Raw genomic sequence first — 20,295 nt, 5'->3', positions numbered from 1 at the left:
AACAAGGGAATTCCTACAGCTAATAAACACTTTCAGCAAAATGGTTGTATATAAAATTATTTCGCAACAATCCTTAGCTCTTGTCTATGCAAATAACAAAGTGACCAGGAAAGGATTTAAGGAAATAATACCTTGAAGAATAGCCTCAGAAATATAAACACCTAGGAGGAACTTTATCCAGGCAAGTGAGTTTTATGATTAAAAACTTCAAGTCACTGAAGAAACTGAGGAGGATATCACACAATGGAAAGATATCTCAATGTTTATAAATATGGTACGATTTATATTGTAAAGAATGGCCATTTTACCAGATGCAATTACAGATTCAATGCATTTCTTCACCATTCTTCATAGATCTTGAAAGATCAATTTTCATCTTAATCTAGAAACACAGAAAAGCTGGAATAGCTAGAACAATCCAGAAAAATAAAAGGACTGTGAGAGGAAACTCTATCTCCTATTTCTAGTTGTACTACAGAGCCCTAGTAATTAAAAAAAATTTTTTTGGGGGGGGGAGTCACGAAAACGGACACTTTGATCATTGGAATTGACTTGAAGACCTGGGCATATATTTACACACTCTTGAAAACAATTTCTGATAAAGAAGCCAGAAATACACACTAGAAAAAAAAAAAAAACATCTTCAACAAACAATGCTGGTCAAATGGTTTGGCTGGATGCAGAAGAATACAAATAGATACATTTTTGTTACTCTGTACAAAACTCTAAATAGTTCAAAGACCTCAGCCGTAAAATCAGATACACTGAAACTGATTCATGAGAAAATGGGAAGACCCTTGAACTCATTGTGATATAAAAAAGGCTTTCTGATCAGTACAAACACCATTAATGCAGGAACTCAGATCAATAATTAGTTATTGAGACTTCATGTAACTGAGAAGCTTCTATCTCAATAACTGGTGGTCTTTTCACTTATGCCTATCAGTGAATGATTATTCCCAACACTCCTATGAAAAACACCAGAGCTGATACTGTTGAAGGAATGATGTGCTTTTCTCTCTATTTAAAAATTCTGATCACAGTTTCTCTTTCCTCCTTTTCCCCAAATCTTTCTCCCTGACCTCCCCTCTCCCTCATATCATACGCCCCTCACCTCACTTCAGGAAAGAAGAAGCCTCCCAGGGACATCAATCTAACATAACAAGCTACAATAAGACAAGACACACACCATCACATCAAGGCCGGAGAATGCAACCTCGTAGGAGAAAAGGGATCTAAGAAATACCCACGAGAGTCCGTCAGCTCCCACTTCTGCTGTTGGAATTCTACAAGAACACCAAGTCAAAACATATATGCAGAGGGCCAGGGTAAGACTCCTACAGGCTCGTGTGCCCCCATGAACCCCTGACAGTTGATTCAATGGGCAGTGTTTTCATGGTGTTCCTGCTCTCATTGGTTTCTCTGATCCTTCCACCCACTACTCCACAGGACTCCTGCCATCTACCTAATGCTTGATGGGGGACCACATCTGCTTCCATCAGCTACTAGAGGAAGTCTCCCTTACCTTTGATGATGATTCTACTAGACTCCAGTCCCAGCATCTCCTTCAGGCTGAATCGGCAGGTGAAAGGTTTTGTGGCCTGGGTTTTGTCCCAGGCCCTCCATTGGAGTCTTACCTGGTTACAGATGGTCAGTTCAAGCCCTGTGACCCCATTACATTGCTAAGGTTATACTCATAGGTTTTATGGACTTCTCATTGCTCTAGGTTTCCCACTCCTCTCCCCAAGTACCCCCAATTCCAGTTGTCTCTCCCAGTATTTTCTTCCCATAAGCTGATCCCACCTGTTCCCGATTCCACCTGCCCACAGTTCACCCATGCTCTTCCCAGGGACATCCTTGCGTACCCCCTTAAGCCCTCCTTGTTGTTTATCCTCTCTGGGTCACAGGACTGTAACATGATTGCTTTTTACTTCACAGCTAACATCCGCTGATAGGCGAGTACATACTATGCTTGTCTTTCTGGGTCTGGGTTACCTCCCTTACAATGATTTTCTTTTCTGGTTCTAGCCATTTGCCTGCAGATTTCATGATGCCGTTGTCTTTGATAGCTGAGTAATATCCCATTGTGCAAGTTTGCAACATTTTCTTTATTCATTCTTTGGTTAAGAGACATCAGGTTGTTTGAAGGACAAAAAAAAATCTTACACATATCTTCAGATCCCGGATCCATGTTAAGGATGAATTATTGAAAAAACAGTAAGTTATGCATGGTATTATATGTATTGCTTAGTTTCATTAGAGAATTATTGGGACTTATGCGATTTTTCAGCTGTTTAGGGGACTACTACTGTGAGTATCTCATGTGTATATTTGTCCAGTATGAGAGATATGGATCCATTTGTGTTCTTCCACATGTAGACACTCAGATAGAACAGCACCATGGTTTCTTTTCCCTTTCTGTAATTGTGGCTTCTTTGTACAAAATCATGAAGTGAGCCTGTCCTCATTTTGACCCTCTGCCATGGCCTAGAACCAGCGTGATCTCAAGGCTGCTCGGCATGATCGGAGACAGAGTTCGCATCTGCATGAGCTCACGGCTGCTGAAGACAACGCCATACTGGGCAAGGACAGCATGCCTACCTCAGGCCTCTCTCTGACCTGTCATCACCATCATCCCCAGTTCTGATTTTTTAAAAATGGGGTGTGTGCCAGTTTTTATATTTTCTCCACTTCTTCATCACATATTTGATCATCATGGTGGTGGCTGCAGCATCACTGTGTTGCCAGGACAGTGGGGGTGGGGAAGTGTCTTTTCGCCCATGAAATCATGCCTCATATTTGATTTCTAGCGAGAGACAGAAAGGAGGGGATCCAGATGGAAGGGGAAGTAAGAAAAGGCAACTGAGCGGTGTAGAGGAGGGGAAAACTTAATCAACATATATTATGTGAAGGGAAAGATCAATTTTCAATAAGAGAAAAAAACCGAAACTGGGAAGCTGAGAAGATGGTTCAGTAGATAAAATCCATGTTTCCTCAGAGTGAGGAATCAGAGTTCAATCCCAAACATTCACATAAAAGGTGAGTGGAGATTGTTGGGTTAGAAATCCCAGCTCTCGATAAGTGGAGCCAGGAGGGTCCCAGGAGTGTGGTCGCTAACCTGCCAAGCTGAATCAGTGAGCTTCAGGCTCAGTGAAAGACTGTGTCTTATTCAACAAGGAGATGCATGAATACAGTGAAACAGTGGTTTCTGCACATGACAGAGCAGTTGCACATGGGACAACTCTGACTGCATGCACGTAATCAGAAATAATCCCAGAATGAAAAGAAGAAGGAACCAGGAAATTCCACCCCTCCCCTCAGCTGAGAAGCTATTGGTAATTTATAGCTGCCGAGAGAGAGAGAGAGAGAGAGAGAGAGAGAGAGAGAGAGAGAGAGAGAGAGAGAGAGTTTTCTTCAGAGAGGCTTACTCATGTTCTAGAATATCACCATCACCCATACACACACAGGCAGAGCCAAGTGAACACCATAGGCACTGAGAAAAGAGAAAAAGCACATGGACTTGGAATAGTGGTCATGGGAACAGGAGAGGAAGTGGGAGAGTGGGAATAAGGAGTGGACTTGATCAAAACAATAAATGTACTTATTAAAGTCCCAATCAGGTGGAGAAAGAAAATAAGGTTGAGAGAGATAAAGGGACACACATAACTGATCACTGGCTTCTACTGAGCATGCACACACACACAACGTTAATAAAATAGAAATGTATTAATTGTCTTTAAAATCTGCATGCTCACTCAATACAACCATGAATCATAATTTTTGGCAAGTGGCTCTGAATTTTCAGGTTCTCAGGCAAATAAGATGTTCAGTCTACAGTCTCATACTCCCCCTCTTTCTTCCTCTCTTTCTCCCCCTTTCACCCTCACCTTTTTTTCCCCTCTAAGATCAAAGAGTGGTGGTGAAGAACACAGCTGCTAGTTTGAATTTAGTAAACACTGTAATGAATCACCAGAAGATGCCATCAAAGAAGTCAGGAGAATAAAGGCAGCTATAGGAAAACATAGAAACAAAGACAAGACAGCCAAAAATCTAAAATAACTTCTGAGGAAACCATTGTGCCTAATGTGTGAATTTAGCAGATTGCCACATCAGAGGATGGATTCTTTTTTAGTGTTGTGGGAGGCTAAGCTTGGCACATTTACATGTCATGAATAGACTGTCATTTAATGAGATGAATGGCTGAAACATATCCCCAAATCCAAACTAGTCCAGCAAGGGAAGTCAGCAGCTTTGCCTCTTCCAACATCAAATGAGTTTGGCTTTTGACCATTCAAATTGTAAATATAAAGGGGGGATGATGGCAGAAAATGAGAGGAAGAGAAAGGTGAGGCAGAGAGTAGGAGAGAAGTGGAATAGGGGAGTGAGAACCTGTAAGTTGTGGAATTTTGTTTGGCTGGTCCAAGGACCCTGAGATTAAGCTCATACTCGAACAAAAGAATCTAGAGGAGTAAATGAATGAAGGTTGTCAGCCAAAGAAGAACATTGTGCAGTGCTCTGGGCCTGGCACAGAAGCTTTGGATTCCCAGAGAGAAGGCTAAAGTATGAAGTGTACCTTACAGCATGGTGAAGGTAGTTAGCTCTGCCCTGGCCTCAGACAACCTGCAATGTTAGAGAATGATAGATGTTTCAAATATTCAGAAAATGCATCGATTTAGGGCTAGTGAGATGACTTCATGAGAGAAGATTTGTTGCCAAGCCTGATGTTCTGAGTTCCATCCCTGGGTGCGGTATAATGGAAAGAGAGAATTGACTGGTAAAAACTGTCCTCCAACCTCTGAAGTAGAAATTTCTAGTTGGATCATGTGATGTTGTGCTGAAGCAGACACACGAGAGGACACGAGTGCTGTTTGGGAAGAGTGTAAGTAGGACCCAACAGTGGTGGTGTGCTTGTACCGTGAGACATGCAACACTTCATTTCTCCTGCTTTTTCTGCGTTAAGATTCTTCTGGCTGATTCTGGCAGCTACCACTGATGTGCCCATTAGGCGGAGGCCTGGATGTTTATGCCCCGATGCTGCTTTGTGTTTGGACACACTACTGAACTGGACTGTTGGTATCCTGACAATGACGATCGGAATCGTTCTAAAGAACTACTTCTAAACAAGTTCACATCCCCCTGTCCTATTAACCTTTTTTCTTCCCATATCTTTGGACAGGAGAGAGAAGATGGCTTGAAGCATTTACGAACCCTTATTTTTTTAATTTTTATTTTTTTGCTTGATCAATATGTTTATTGTCTTTATGAAAAAATCTTCATAGAGAACTTTTAGCTTTCAGCAGCCCGTTCCTGAGCTCTGAGGAAGCTTGCCTTCTTCTGAGCAACCCGGTCTTTCTTCTGGGCAAGAGACATTTTGGGACGATTCCACCTCTTCTTCTTCACTTCTCTCTTGGGCTTCTTCTCATAGACTGGATTCTCTCTGATAGCAGCATGAGCTTTCTCATACATCTCCTCCATCATGTCTGGAGTTACGTTGTTCTTGATGTATTGAGAGAACTGTTTCTTATACGCATCTTCATCTTCCTCCATTAGGTAGCACATGTAGTCTGCCACATTCTGACCCATGATGTGCTTCCGATGTACCTCTGCATGGAACTCCTTACTTTCAGAGTCATAACCAGGGAATCGTTTGGTACTATGAGGAATAGACAAGCCTCCATCCACAGCTCCCTTCAGGGCCCCAAAAACTTTGTTGCCGGTTGTAGTTCGGGCAAGACCTGCATCCAAATAGCAAGTGAAGGCTCCAGGCTGGCCGTCAATGCTCTCCACGTTGTATTCGTCTCCCGTCACCTCCACCTGGCCTTCATAGAGCTTGTCCACGCCGAACCTGTTCAGAAGCCTGCGGGCCAGCAGCAGGCCAGTGCAATAGGCTGCGGCATAGTTCGTCAGGCCGACTTTCACACCGTACTTGGGAAGTTCATGTGCATATGCTGCGCAGACGATCATATCCCCTTCTATGCGGGCGTATGCAATCTGGCAGATGACATCCCTGTTTGTTACACGAACGATCATCCTGTATTTGGGTGTGTTGTACTTATTCTTGTCCTGGATCACCAATCTTTTTCGTGCATAGTAGTCAGTTTTACCCTCTCGCCGCCTTCTAAATCTCACTTGGTATCTTTTAAAGTAGGCCTTATTCTTGACAACTTTCACGAACCCCATCCTGCGGAACAGAGACCCGCAACCGCGGCTCCACGCAGACCTGCAGAGTCGGCCGCGCTAGGGGGAAAAAGTACGAACCCTTATTAAAATAGGTTTTGAAAATTTAAATCTACAGATCTCCATTCATGATCGGTGGTACATCCCTGTGTGTGTGTGTGTGTGTGTGTGTGTGTGTGTGTGTGTGTGTGTGTGTGACCTCACAATTTTTCTGTTTCCCTTATCTATGCCGAGATCATGAACACAGGCTACCTACACAGATGCTTTTGGTTTTTAGATAGGGTCTTTCTATGTCTTCCTGGCTGGCCTGGAACATGCTATACAGACCAAGATGCATGCACACTGGCCTCAAATTCATAAAAACAGCTGCCTGTGCCTCCCAACCTGAAATTAAAATTGTGCAGTATGTCCTGACCCATAGTGATTTTTTTGTTTTGCTTTGTTTTACTTGCTTGTGTTGTGTAGAATAGAGTTTCTAGCCCAGGCTAACTGAAAAGTCATTATGTAGTGGAAAATTATTTGTATTATGGTGGTCCTGCCTTCACCCCTTCCCACGTGCTGAGGTTATAGGTTTTCATCATCAAACCTGGTTTATGCAGTAGGGAGCAGAGCTAGGGCCTCAGACATGCTTGGTAAATATCCTATCAACAGAGCCACATTCTTACTGTGCAAATTTTAAGATGTACTGCCGTACAAAATACTTTCAATAGAAATGCCCAGTATATTCTGTAGGTTCCGTGACTCCCTCAAGTCCATGCTTTAGCCACAATGGTTATGCCAGAGCTTTGAGTGGGAGGAAGGGACTGGTGCTCAGCTCACAGTTCTGTGACAGATAGTTCTTGCTCAACTCATGTCATGTGTCAGCCCAGCTGACACGGGCTGACATGGTATGGGCTGCAGTGGAACACAGAGACAAGGCTGATGATCTTTGGCCTTATAACTCTCACTATACTGGGGACTAGGAGCTGGTGGTTTCTAGAAATTTAATACTCTCTAACTACTCTGTGGCTAAAAATCACTGTCTCCTGGTGATTATTAACACATGCTGTTTAGCAGTGGAGAATTAAATAAGAGATTTGTTGCTGTGGCTTCTTTCTCTGGCTATCCAGCCAGAGCCCCTCACTGGCCAGGACAGAGGTTCAGAGCTCGATAACATTTTGTGAACCAAAGAGAAAGGGAAAGAAAGAAGTCACTTACACAGACAACACACATACGCACACACACACACACTGGATGAAGGGGAAATGACTACACCATTTTTTATTATTGCTTTCAGCTTCTTATAGCTTTTGTACAAAAGGTTCTCTATGTAAGAAAGAATTACCTCATACATAAAATGTTATGTAAAAAGAGATTTAAATAAAGATATCAATAACAAGGTCAAAGCAGTGTTTCATTCTATAAGTTATTTTTTATTTCAATTCAATGCAACAGTTTTTATATGCCTTGTTTTGTCATAGCGCACATCTGTGGCTTAATCCTTGGACTGGAACAATTTTCCTTGAACACAAGTTTGTCCCAAGTCTGTATCTCTTCTTAGTGTAGTTTATGAAGGCTCATTGTTTTTCTTATTATTCAGCCTTTTTGATCAGTAGGTATATTTTCTTCTTGATTCTAACTTTAATTGTCTAGCAAAACAACTAAAACCATCTTTTAAAACTTTCATTTTAAGATTATTTTTATCAAATCAGAAATTCTATAAAATCATTAACTCATCTAAACAGTATTAATTCATGAAAGTACATCTTTAGGTTAACCTGCAAGAAATCTGCCCAATAGGGTGGGCTAATGCCCAAGAATCATTAGACTCTGTAACAGTCACAGGAAAAGGTGTGTTTAGGAATAAGATGAACATTTAAGCCAACACACTTGGTTCTCTTATGTGGTAGTTCTCTCTCTCTCTTTGAAGGAGGTATGTGTGGATATGGGAGCTAGAGGCTGATGTTGAGTTTTGTTTTTTTTTTTTTAATCACATTCCATCTTTTTTTTTTCTAGTTTTAAAGCAGCATGTCATGTGTTAGGTGTCATCCCAAGATTTAAGAACGAAGGGTTTTAATTGTTACCCCTTCCCACTGCCCTATTTCTTCCATGTAATAGGCACAGTTTTTCTCCTTTTTCATGCCTTACATGGTTTTGTTTGTTAGTTGATTTTGCTCAGCCCAATCTTCCTTAATTGCATAACACTACTTTCTCTTGGGCTCCTTTCTATATCTCTAGACTTCACTCACATATGCCTTTTTACAGAGACAGATCCTTCCACAGGGACACCTGTGCATCCATATTCATTGCCGCTGTGTGGACCATAGCAAGGAAATGGAACTAACCTATATGTCCACCTACAGGTGAATGTATAGTGACAATATTTTTTATACACAATGGAATATTATTTAGCAGTAAAGTAAAATGAAAACATGAAATTAGGAAAAGCAGATGGTCTTGGAAAAGATAATGAATGTGAGGTGCCCCAAACTCAGAAAGTCAAAAACAATTATCACACATTCTCTGTCATATATGAATCAGACATACATACTTTTTCTCTCGCTGAACATGGAGCTCACTGATTGCTTGATCTGACTGCTCATCAAACACCATCAAGCATGATCTTTGTCCTACCCACCAACAGTAGCCACATTCAAGTGTTCCAAACATACATCTCTCAGAATGCATTAGGTTTTTTTTTAAAGGAATAGGACCAATAGGGGAGATAGATAGATAGATAGATAGATAGATAGATAGATAGATAGATGATAGGTAGATAGATAGATGATAGATAGATAGATAGATAGATAGATAGAGAGATAGATGATAGGTAGATAGATAGATGATAGATAGATAGATAGATAGATAGATAGATAGATAGATAGAGACAGAGAGAGATAGAGAGAAATGAAGAGAATGTCAGAGACAGGCAGAGAGAGAAAGAGAGGAAGAGGAAACGACAGATCGACAGACACAGAGATATTTGTTAAGTCAAATTATTTTGAAATAGTGACAATAGTTTTCTCATACTCAAGGAATGAGGATCTGGTAGTTACTTGACTCTCTAATTTAGCTGCCCCAAACGTGGAGGGTTCCTAAAATGGGGCTGATTCTTGGTCAGGAACGGAACCCTGGGAATGCTGGTTCTGACATGAGTGAGACACTAGAAGCTGCAGCAATGTGATAAAGTAATTTAGCAGTTAGAGAACAGGCTATGTCAGCAAAAGGCAGATGATCTTCCCTTATCTGGGCTGCTACCAGAAGGTAATTAAGACAGTTCCTCAGTTGAGGCTTCCTACTCAGGTCATGCTAATTTGTGACAAGCTGACAGGAAACCCAATAATCATACAGAACTACTATAATTAACACCAGGTCTAGCATCTTCTTTTAGCGAGCACCGTCATGGCATCCAGAGTCTCCACAATGATGGTTGGGAATACATTTGTGTCGATAATGAAAAGACCAGAGGACATAGCCATCCATTTGAGAACTTTTATTCCCTCCATACAGAGGAAGATCCCTCCTACCTTGACTCTACTGGGGCCTCATCACTGTCTTTAATATCCCTTGGTAGGGAATTTGCAAAACAAAGGGTCTAGAGACCTGAGGCCTAGGGATCTAAGAATGCTCTTTTATATGCATGCATGATGTGCATGAAGGAACCTGGGCTTCCTTCCTGAGTAATCTCAAATCAAGTCTAGAAATAAATCTCAGCCTCATTAAATACTGAGGCCAACATCTGTACATATTTCTATTTTTATGTACACCCACCAAGCTTGCTGCTCATTTAAACACCACACAGAAAGTGACCATTTTCAGGATTTTGTATGGACAAGCCTCTCACCCTCTGAGGACTTCAGTCCTTTCACCTTCTGTCTCTGGTAAAGATTCATGGACAGAGACTTTTCAAGACTCCATTTCACAGTCACTTCCAGCAGCACTTAAAACACAAACTTCCTCTTTGATGTCTGGTAGATTCTGTCACAATCTATCTTCCTTTGAACCTCATTAGCACAACTCCATACTCTTCACTTCTTCCCCTACAGGATCCCGGCAGGTGCAGAATTTTGTCCCTGTTGCTGCTATCCCTGCCTTAGGCTGCTGATGGTTGTGTGCTAGAGCTTTATTCCATTAGGGTTCCAGAAAAAATTGAAAAACTCCAGGTGCCCAAGTCTGTGACATAAAAGGGGGTTTGAGTGTGCTGGTGCCCTGCTTTCTTTCCTACCAAACCTCTTTGAGGGGTTCCAGCAGTTCATTCTACATCTCCTGGTTCTGGAGCGGAGATGACATATGCTATGATAATCTCATGACCACAAACAACCCAAGAAGTGCATGGGGATATGTTGTGTTCCACATCTTTTACAGAATTTATTGTTCATTTTCTTAATTACTGCAATTCAGGATGGGCATGATTAAATCTCAATGCAGTTTTGACTTTGACTTTTGGCTGTTGAAGCTGACATTTTTGTTGGGTTGACATATTTCTTGGGCATACGTATTTCATCTTTGAAGAACTCACTGTTTGTATCATTTTGTCTGCCTCTTTTTTTAAAGAACATCTCTTCCAAGATGCATTCACTCAGCCACCTCTACTCATATCTCCTTCATCAGAGAAGCATTATCTTCCTCTAGAAGGAAGTGGAGGAGAGGGATTTCAGGGTCATCCAATGTACTGGTTACTTTCTGATAAATCTGACAACATTCCTTACAAAAGCAACACATTAAGGGAAAGCCCTTCCTTCAGTCTCTGTTTCAAATTTTGTCTTCGTATTTCTTCCTGTGGATATTTTGTTCCTCTTTTTAAGAAGGACTGAAGCATCCCTTCTTTGGTCTTCCAACTCCTTGAGCTTCATGTGGTCTGTGAATTGGATCTTGAGTAATCCAAGTTTTTGGGCTAATATCTACTTATCAGTGAGTGCATACCATGTGTGTTCTTTTGTGATTGGATTATCTCACCCAGGATTACAATTTCTAGTTCCATTCACTTGCCTAAGAATTTCATAAAGTCATTGTTTTTAATAGCTGACTAGTATTCCTTTGTGAAAATGTACCATCATTTCTGTATCCATTCCTCTGTTGAAGGACATCTGTTTTTTTTTTTTCCCCCAGTTTCTGGCTATAAAAAACAAGGTTGCTATAACATAGAGGAGCGTATGTCTCTGTTATATGTTGGAGAATCTTTTGGGTATATGCCCAGGAGTGGAATACCTGGGATTGCAGGTAGTACTATGTCCAGTTTTCTGAAGAACTGCCAAATTGACTTCCAGAGTGGTAGTAGCAGCTTGCAATCCCACCAACAGTGGAGGAGTGTTCCTCTTTCTCCACATCCTTGCCAGCATCTGCTGTCATCTGAGTTTTTTGTCTTAGCCATTCTGACTGGTGTGAGGTAGAATCTTAAGGTTGTTTTGATTTGCATTTCCCTGATGAGTAAGAATGTTAATCATTTCTTTAGCTGTTTCTCAGCCATTCTGATATTCTTCAGTTAAAAATTCTTTGGCTAGCTGTCTCCCATTTTTAATAGGGTTATTTGAATCTCTTGGGTCTAACAATTTTTGAGTTCTTTGTATTTATTGGATATTAGGATTCTCTCAGATGAAAGAGTTGTAAAGATCATTTCCCAATCTGTTGGTTACCATGTTGTCCTCTTGACAGCATCCTTTGCCTTCCAGAAACTTTGCAATTTCATGAGGTCCCATTTATTGATTCTAGATCTTAGAGCATAAACCACTGGTGTCCTGTTCAGGAAAATTTTCCCCGTGCCTATGTGTTCTAAGCTCTTTTCTGCTTTCTCTTCTATTAGTTTCCATGTACCTGGTTTCATGTGAGGGTCTTTGATCCACTTGCACTTGAGCGTTGTACATGGAGGTAAGAATGGATCAATTTGCATTCTTCTTCATGCCTACTTCCAGTTGAACCAGCACCATTTGTTAAAGATGCTGTCCTTTTTCCACTGAATGATTTTAGCTCCTTTGTTAAAGATCAAGTTGCCATAGGTGTGTGGGTTCATTTCTGGGTCTTCAATTCTGTTCCATTGTTTTTTTTTATTATCATTATCATAATTACTATGTAATACATTTTGAGGTCTGGGATGGTGATACCCCCATAAGCTCTTTTATTGTTGAGAATAGTTTTTGCTACCCTAGAAATTTTAGTCATTCCAAATAAATTTGCAAACTGCTCTTTCCAAACCTATGAGAAATTGAGTTGCAATTTTGATGGGAATTGCACTGAATCTGTAGATTGCTTTTGGAAAGATGGCCATTTTTACTATACTAATCCTGACAATCATGAGCATGGGAGATCTTTCCATCTTCTGAAATCTTCTTCAATTTCGTTTTTAGAGACTTGAAGTACTTTTCATACAGATCTTTCACTTTCTTGGTTAGAGTCACACCAAGATATTTTATATTGTTTGTGACTATTGTGAAGAGTGTCATTTTCCCAATTTTTTTCTCAGCCTGTTTTTTCTTTGAGTAGAAAAGGCTACTGGTTTATTTGAGTGAATTTTATATCCAGTCACTTTGCTGAAAAAATTTTTTATCAAGTTTGGGAGTTCCCTGGTGGAAGTTTTTTGGGTCACTTAAGTGTATTCTCATATCATCTGCAAATAGTGATATTTTGAATTTTTCCTTTCCAATTTGTATCCCATTAACCTCTTTTTGTTTTCTAATTGCTTTGGCTATGAGATGGCAGGAAATAATCAAACTCAAGTAGAAAAAAATTATACAGAAACAAAAAGAACTAGAAAAAGAATCAACAAAACCCCGAGCTGTTTCTGTGAGAAAATCAACAGGATTGATAAATCCCTAGGCAGAATAACCAGAGGACACAGAGACACCATCAAATTAATATGATCAGAAATAAAAAAAGAAGACATAATAAAAGAAACTGAAGAAATTAAAAAAAAAAGATCAGATCCTACTACAAAACCTACTCCAAAACTGGAAAATCTCAATAAATGGACAATTTTCTAGACAGGTATCAGGCACCAAAATTAAGTCAGGATCAGATAAACCATTTAAACAGTCTCATAAACCCTAAAAAAATAGAACAAGTCATTAAAAGTCTCCAAAAAAGGGGGGAGGGGCAGATGATTTTAGTGAGAATTTTATCAGACCTTCAAAGAAAGAAGACCTAATACCAATACTCTTCAAACTATTCCACAAAATAGAAACAGAAGAAATACAACTGAATTTGTTCTATGAAGCCATGATTATGTTTATACCTAAACCACACAAAGACCTAACAAAGAAAGAGAATTTTAGACCAATATCCCTTATAAATATCTAAATATTAATGCAAAAATCCTCAATAAAATTATCACAAAGCAAATCCAAGGATCAAGAAGGCTTAATCTCAGGGATTCAGGGATAGCTCAATATCTGGAAATTTAGCAAAGCACTTTACTATATTAAAAAAAATACATGATCATCTAACTAGATGCTGAGAAAGCATTTTACAAAAATTCAACACCCCTTTATAATAAAGGACTTGGAAAAATGATGAATTCAAGGTCCATATCTAAACATAGTAAAAACAACAAACAGCAAACCAGGAGTCAACTTTATACTAAATGGAGAGAATCAAACTAAATAAAGCAATTCCACTAAAATCAGGGACTAGCTCTAGTGTTCCATGTTTTTATGGGGTAGGAAACCCCTTCAGCTCCTTCAGTCCTTTCTTTAACTCCTCAATTGTGGATTCCATGCTACTTCAATGGTTGGCTGCCTCTGTTTGTCAGGCTCTGTCATAGTCTCTCAGTAGACAGCTATATCAGGCTCCTGTCAGCATGTACTTCTTGGCATCAGCGATACTGTCTGGTTTTGGTGGATATATATGGTCTGGATCTCCAGGTGGGGCAGTCTCTGGATAGGTTTTTCTTTAGTCTCTGCTCAAAACTTTGTCTTCGTATCTCTCCTGTGAATATTTTTGTTTCCCCTTCTAAGCAGGACTGAAGCATCTGCACTTTGGTCTTCTTATTCTGAACTTCATGTGGTCTGTCAATTGTATCTTGGGCAATCTGAGCTTTTTGGCTAAAACCCACTTATTAATGAGTGCATACCATATGTGTTCTTTTGTGATTAGGTTACTTCACTCAGGATGACATTTTCTAGTTCCATCCCTGTGCCTAAGATGAATCAAGGACCTCCACATAAAACCAGACACACTGAAACTAATAGAAGAGAAAGTGGGGAAGAGCCTCAAACACATGGCCACTGGGGAAAATTTCCTGAACAGAACACCAATCAATGGCTTATGCTCTGAAGTCAAGAATCAACGAATGGGACCTCATAACATTGCAAAGCTTTGTAAGGCAAAGGATACCACTGTCATTAGGACAAAACAGCAACCAACAGATTAGAAAAAAATATTTACCAATCCTACATATTGTGGGTTAATATCCAATATATACAAAGAAATCAAGAAATTAGAATCCTGAGACTCAACTAACCCCATTAAAAATGGGTCACAGTGTTTAACAAAGAATTTACAACTGAGGAATACTGAATGGTTGAAAAGCACCTAATGTTCAACATCCTTAATCATCAGGGAAATGCAATCAAAACAATCCTGAGATTCCACCTCACGCCAGTCAGAATGGCTAAGATCAAAAAGTCAGGTGACAGCAGATGCTGATGAGGACGTGGAGAATGATGAGTACTCCTTTATTGTTGGTGAGAATGAAAGCTGGTACATCCATTCTGGAAATCAATTTGGAGGTTCTTCTGAAAATTGGATATAGATCGACCTGAGGACCCAGCAATACCACTCTTGAGAATATACCCAAAAGATGGCCCAACTTGCCACAGGGGCTCATGTTCCACTATGTTTGTAGTTGTCCTTATTCATGATAACCAGAAGGTGGACACCACCCAGATATCCCACAACAGAAGAATGGATACAGAACATGTGGTTCATTTACACAATGGAATACTATCCAGCTATTAATAACGAGGACATCCTGAGTTATGCAGGCAAATGGATGGAACTAGAAAATATCATCTTGAGTGATGTAACTCATACCCAAAAGGACAGCATGGATTTGTACTCACTAATAAATGAATATTAACACCTCCTCCCCTGCAAAGTACAGCATACCCAAGATACACTCCACTCAAAAAGTTCAATAAACTGAAGGGGCCCAAGTACAGGCTCCTCAGTCCCACTGGGAAGAAGAAAGAAACAACAAAGGGAAAGGAAAAGACCCAGGAGGCAATGGGGTTAAGGGAGGGGCTGGGAGGAAAGCATTATCTTGTATTGGATGGGGGAAAAGGACTGAAACCCAGAAGAAAGAACGGAAACAGGAGACCTCCAGAGGTAAGAACCTGGGAGAACACTCTAGAATGGTTTAGAGACCTAGGAGGCGAGAGACTCTCAGGTATCAAAGAGAGGGACCTTAGATGAAATCCCCTACAGTGGGGAGAGGAAACTTGTAGAGCTTACCTCCCGCAGATAGGGCATCAAGTGAGGGATGGATGGTTTTGCTATCTCACAGTCAAAACTCTGACCCATAATTTGTTCCTGTCTGAAAGAAGTGCAGGGATGGAAATGGAGAAGAGCCTCAGGAAAAGGTTAAGCAACAGGCCCAAAGTGAGTTTCAGCTCAAGGGAAGGCCCTAGGCCTGAGGCTATGGAGCATTCACACAAAGGGACCTATCATGACTATTCTCTGAAAGACCCAACAAGCAGCTGAAAGAGTCAGATGCAGATATTTGCACCCAACCAATGGACAGAAGCTGCTGACCCCTGTGGTTGAATTAGGGAAATGATAGAAGAATCTACTGAAGAGTTCAACTCTGTATGAGGACCACCCTTTCAATTAACCTGGACCCCCAAGATCTCTCAGACGCTGGACCACCAACCAGGCAGTATACACCAGCCGATATAAAGCCCCCAACACACATAAAGCAGGAGAATGCTATGTCTGGGTTCAGTCAGAGAAGATGTACCTAACCCTCAAGAGGTAGAGGCCCCAGAGAGGTTAGAGGTCTGGTGGAGTAGGGGTGGGATGGGGAGTGTGGTGGGGACATCCTCGTGGAGACAGAGTGGCACTGGAGGAGGTATGGGATGTGGAACAGATGGAGGGTGAACCAGAAGGGAATAAATTCTGGAGTGTAAAAATAGACAGAATGAAAGAAAGAAAGAAAGAAAGAAAGAAAGAAAGAAAGAAAGAAAGAAAGAAAGAAAGAAAGAAAGAAAGAAAGAAGGATGAGAAGGGAGGGAGGGAGAAAGGGAAGAAGGAAGGAAGGAAGGAAGGAAGGAAGGAAGGAAGGAAGGAAGGAAGGAAGGAAGGTAAAAAAAGAAAATACAAGAAGGCCTCAATTGTGGAGGACAAAAGCAAGGTCAGGACAGGATGCAGAACGGGATGAAGACTAAAGCACATAGCATCAAGGTGTCCCATAATTTCTCAAAAAATATATTTCCTGAAAATTATACCATTCATATATGTGATTTGTAAGGGAAATTATTTGACTTGGCTGATATCATTCCCAAAAGAACCATAGACTAACAATAAATAACCCCAGCATTGACCAAGAGAAGCCTTATTATTATTATTATTATTATTATTATTATTATTATTATTATTATTATTATCATAACTATTATAATTATTATAATTATTATTTTATTGCATAAGATCATTATTGTCTGCAAATAAGGATATATTATTTACTTATTCCTATCTGTATTACCTTGAATTTCTTTAAATTGAACTAGACCAATATCTAAGTTATCAAGCAGCACATAGAACAGGTATGGAGAGAGTGAAAATCATTGTTCATTTCTGCTTCAGTCATCTCTATTTAGAATGATGCTGGCCACAGGTCAGCTTTAAGCTGTATTTATTATGGGTTGATACATTGCTCAGATCTCTACCCTCTCTTGTTCTTTTATCGTGAAGAAGTAAATTTGACAAAGGACTTTTCTGCAGTTAATAAGATGATTTTGTGGCTTCTGTCTTGTAGTCTCTGTTTACCCGATAGATTATGTTATTAATTTGCTTACTTTGATATATCTTTGTATCTCAGGGATTAAGCCACCTTGATATTGGTTGATAATGTTTTTGATGTATTCTTGAATTCATTTTGTGAGTATTTTATATAGATTTTGCATCTGTTTCATTACAGATATTTTATATATTTTGTTTGCCAGTGGATGGTTTTGTTACCAAGGTAAGAATAGTGACTTTGTTCATTTGTCATTTTGTAGTACAATTTGAAGAATATTGATGTTACGTCTTCTCTGATGGTCTGGTCAGATTTTGCCCTAAATGAATCTGGTCCTGTTCCTTTTTAGTAGGGTAAATTTATTATTATTTTCTTCAGTTTATTGGAAAATTGTTATTTTATCTTGATTTAACTATGCTAGGTTGTATGCATACTTATCAAAGTTAAATTAAGATCATAAAAATAATTTAAACCCATATATAAACCCCAGTGACATAGAAACATTTATGAAAAGTCTCCTAACCAAAAAGATCTTGTGGCCAGGTAGTTTTAACACAGAATACTACCAGACTGCCTAAGGAGGCTTAACACTAATTTTCAAATTAGTCCACAAAATAATAACAGAAGAATTTTTGCTCAATTTATTTTGAGGCCACATTTACTCTGATACCCAAACCACATAAAGATGCAGTAAATAGCCACAGATCGATTTCCCTTATGAACATAGATGCTAAAATATTCAATATATTATAAACAAAAATGTTATACAACATGATCAAGTAAGTTTCATTCCCAGAGATTCAGGTCTGGTTCAATGTTTGTAAGTCAGTAAATATAATTCACCTTCTGAACAAACTGAGTGACAAAAACCATATTACATGCAGAAAAGGCCTTTGAAATCATCTGACACCCATTCATAATCAAACCCTGAAGAGAGAGGGTAGCCTGCTGTCATGTGGTAAGATGATGCTCTGGATACAAGGAGGCCCACCCACAGCTACACAACACAGTGTAGGTTCACTGAGTTTGCCCACAGACCCCCTCCCTGCCATGCCATCAGCCATGGAAGAGGAGGACATCTAGAGGCCTTCCAATCACACGGCCCTCCTGCAGCAGCAGGGTAATGTGCAATATTGTCAATATGTGGTTAGACAGATAGGAGAGAAGAAGAGGCAAAACAGTTTGAGCATTAGAAAGAAAGGTGGAACGGGAGACGAGTATAGAAGAAATAGTCTGTTCTGAGTTGCCTGCCTTGCCACCTGAGGCTGTGGTTAATTTCCAACCTTTACTGGTGCTGAGGGCATTGTCCGGAACTCTGGTTATGTAGCAGCAGGGAACTTTTTTTGATGTCTGTGGTGGTTTGAGTAGGTATGGCTACCAAAGACTCTTGTGTTTGCATACTTGGCTCATAGGGATGGCAACTTTTAGGAGGGTGTGGTCTTGTTGGAGTAGGTGTGGTCTTGTTGGAGAAGGTGTGGTCTTGTTGGAGTAGGTGTGGTCTTGTTGGAGTAGGTGTGGTCTTGTTGGAGTAGGTGTGGTCTTGTTGGAGTAGGTGTGGTTTTTTGGAGGAAGTATATCACTGTGAAGGCAGACTTTGAGGTAATGTATGTTCAAGCTACTCCCATAGTGGCACATAGGTGCTCTGCTTCCTTTAGGTCAAGATGTTAAACTGTTAACTCCCCCACCACCATGTCAGCCTGCACTCCGCCATGATGGTAATAGACTAAACCTCTGAAACTTTAAGCAGGTCCTAATTAAATGTTTTCCTTCTTAAGTGTTGCAATGGTTATGGTGTTTCTTCTCAGCACTGGAAACTCTAAGACACCATTTGCAGCTTATATATCATTAAAGGCCAGGCAGATGTTTCTGGTTTTGGATTTGACCTGGGAACACTCGGTTATCCTAGGAATTTGCAGCTATGGCCTCACCCTTCACTGGCAGTGTCGCTTTAGGGAGGAGGCCCTGTACCTCACATGGGCAGCACAGTAGAGATGTGATGGTGATGGGGATGCAAGTGTCATGGTTTGTATATGCTTGGCCCAGGGAGTGGCACTATCAGAAGATGTGGCCCTATTGCTGTAGGTGTGTCACAGTTTCTGTGGGCTTTCAGACCCTCATCTTAGCTTCCTGGAAGCAAGTATTTTCCCAAAAGCCTTCAGATGAAGATGTAGAACTCTTTGCACCAGGCCTGTCTGGATGCTGCCATGCTCCCATGTTGATGCTAATAGACTGAACCTCTGAACTTATAAGCCAACCCCAATTAAATGGTGTCCTTCTGAGAGCTGCCTTGATCATGGTTTCTGTTGACAGCAGCCAAATTCTAACCAACACAGTTGGGTAAGCTACCGTAGAGAGTGTGAGCATGAGGGACCTGTCCTAAACAAGCCCTTTCTTCATACAGCACAGGCATGGAGGTTATGACTTCCCCTCCATCCACCATCATCAGTTACAAGAGTTGGACCTAAGGCCATGTGAGAAGACCAGGTCATCAATAAATATCTTCAACAAAACCATAGAAGAAAACTGCAATAACCTTCAGAACAAGATGACCACGAACATACAAGAAGCCTACAGAACTTCAAATAAATTGCACCACAGAAGAAACTCCTCCCGACACATAATAGTCAAAACACTGAATGTTCAAAACAAAGAAAGAATACTAAAAGCAGTAAGGGAAAAAGGACAAGTAACATATAAAGGCAGACCAATCAGAATCACACCAAACTTCTCAACAGAGACTATGAGAGCTAGAAGATCCTGGATAGACATCATGCAGACCCTGAAAGTACACAATGCCAGCCCAGGTTACTTTAGCCAGCAAAACTGTCAATTACCAGAGATGAAGAAACCAAGATATTTCATGATAAAACCAAATTTACACAATATCTGTCCACAAATCCAACCTCTAACAATAATTCTACCTCTAACAACAAAAATTACATGAGACAATAGTCAATTTCTTAATATCTCTTAACATCAATGAATTCAATTCCCCAATAAAAAGACATAGACTATCAGACTGGATACATAAACAGGATCCAGCATTTTGCTGCATACAGGAAACTCATCTCAGAGACAATTATTGACACTACCTCAGAGTAAAAGGTTGGGAGAGACACCTGCCAAGTAAATGGTACCAAGAAACAAGCTGGAGTAGCCATTTTAATATCGAATAAAATAAATTTTCAACC

General features: G+C 40.3%; 1 protein-coding gene across 1 annotated transcript; it reads right to left on the bottom strand.

Moving 5' to 3' along the window:
- Positions 1–5,286: 5,286 nt before the first annotated feature.
- LOC308439919 (large ribosomal subunit protein uL18-like) lies at positions 5,287–6,245 on the bottom strand (the record flags this gene model as incomplete). Its single annotated transcript, XM_080941865.1, has 1 exon — positions 5,287–6,245. The coding sequence occupies exon 1, from the start codon at positions 6,178–6,180 to the stop codon at positions 5,287–5,289; it is 894 nt and encodes a 297-aa protein (XP_080797991.1). The 5' UTR covers positions 6,181–6,245.
- Positions 6,246–20,295: the final 14,050 nt, after the last annotated feature.

The sequence above is a fragment of the Micromys minutus genome, assembly GCF_963924665.1.
Source record: "Micromys minutus genome assembly, chromosome: 30".
In the NCBI taxonomy this organism is placed as follows: Eukaryota; Metazoa; Chordata; class Mammalia; order Rodentia; family Muridae; genus Micromys; species Micromys minutus.
This window is presented reverse-complemented; position numbering and strand designations above follow the sequence as displayed.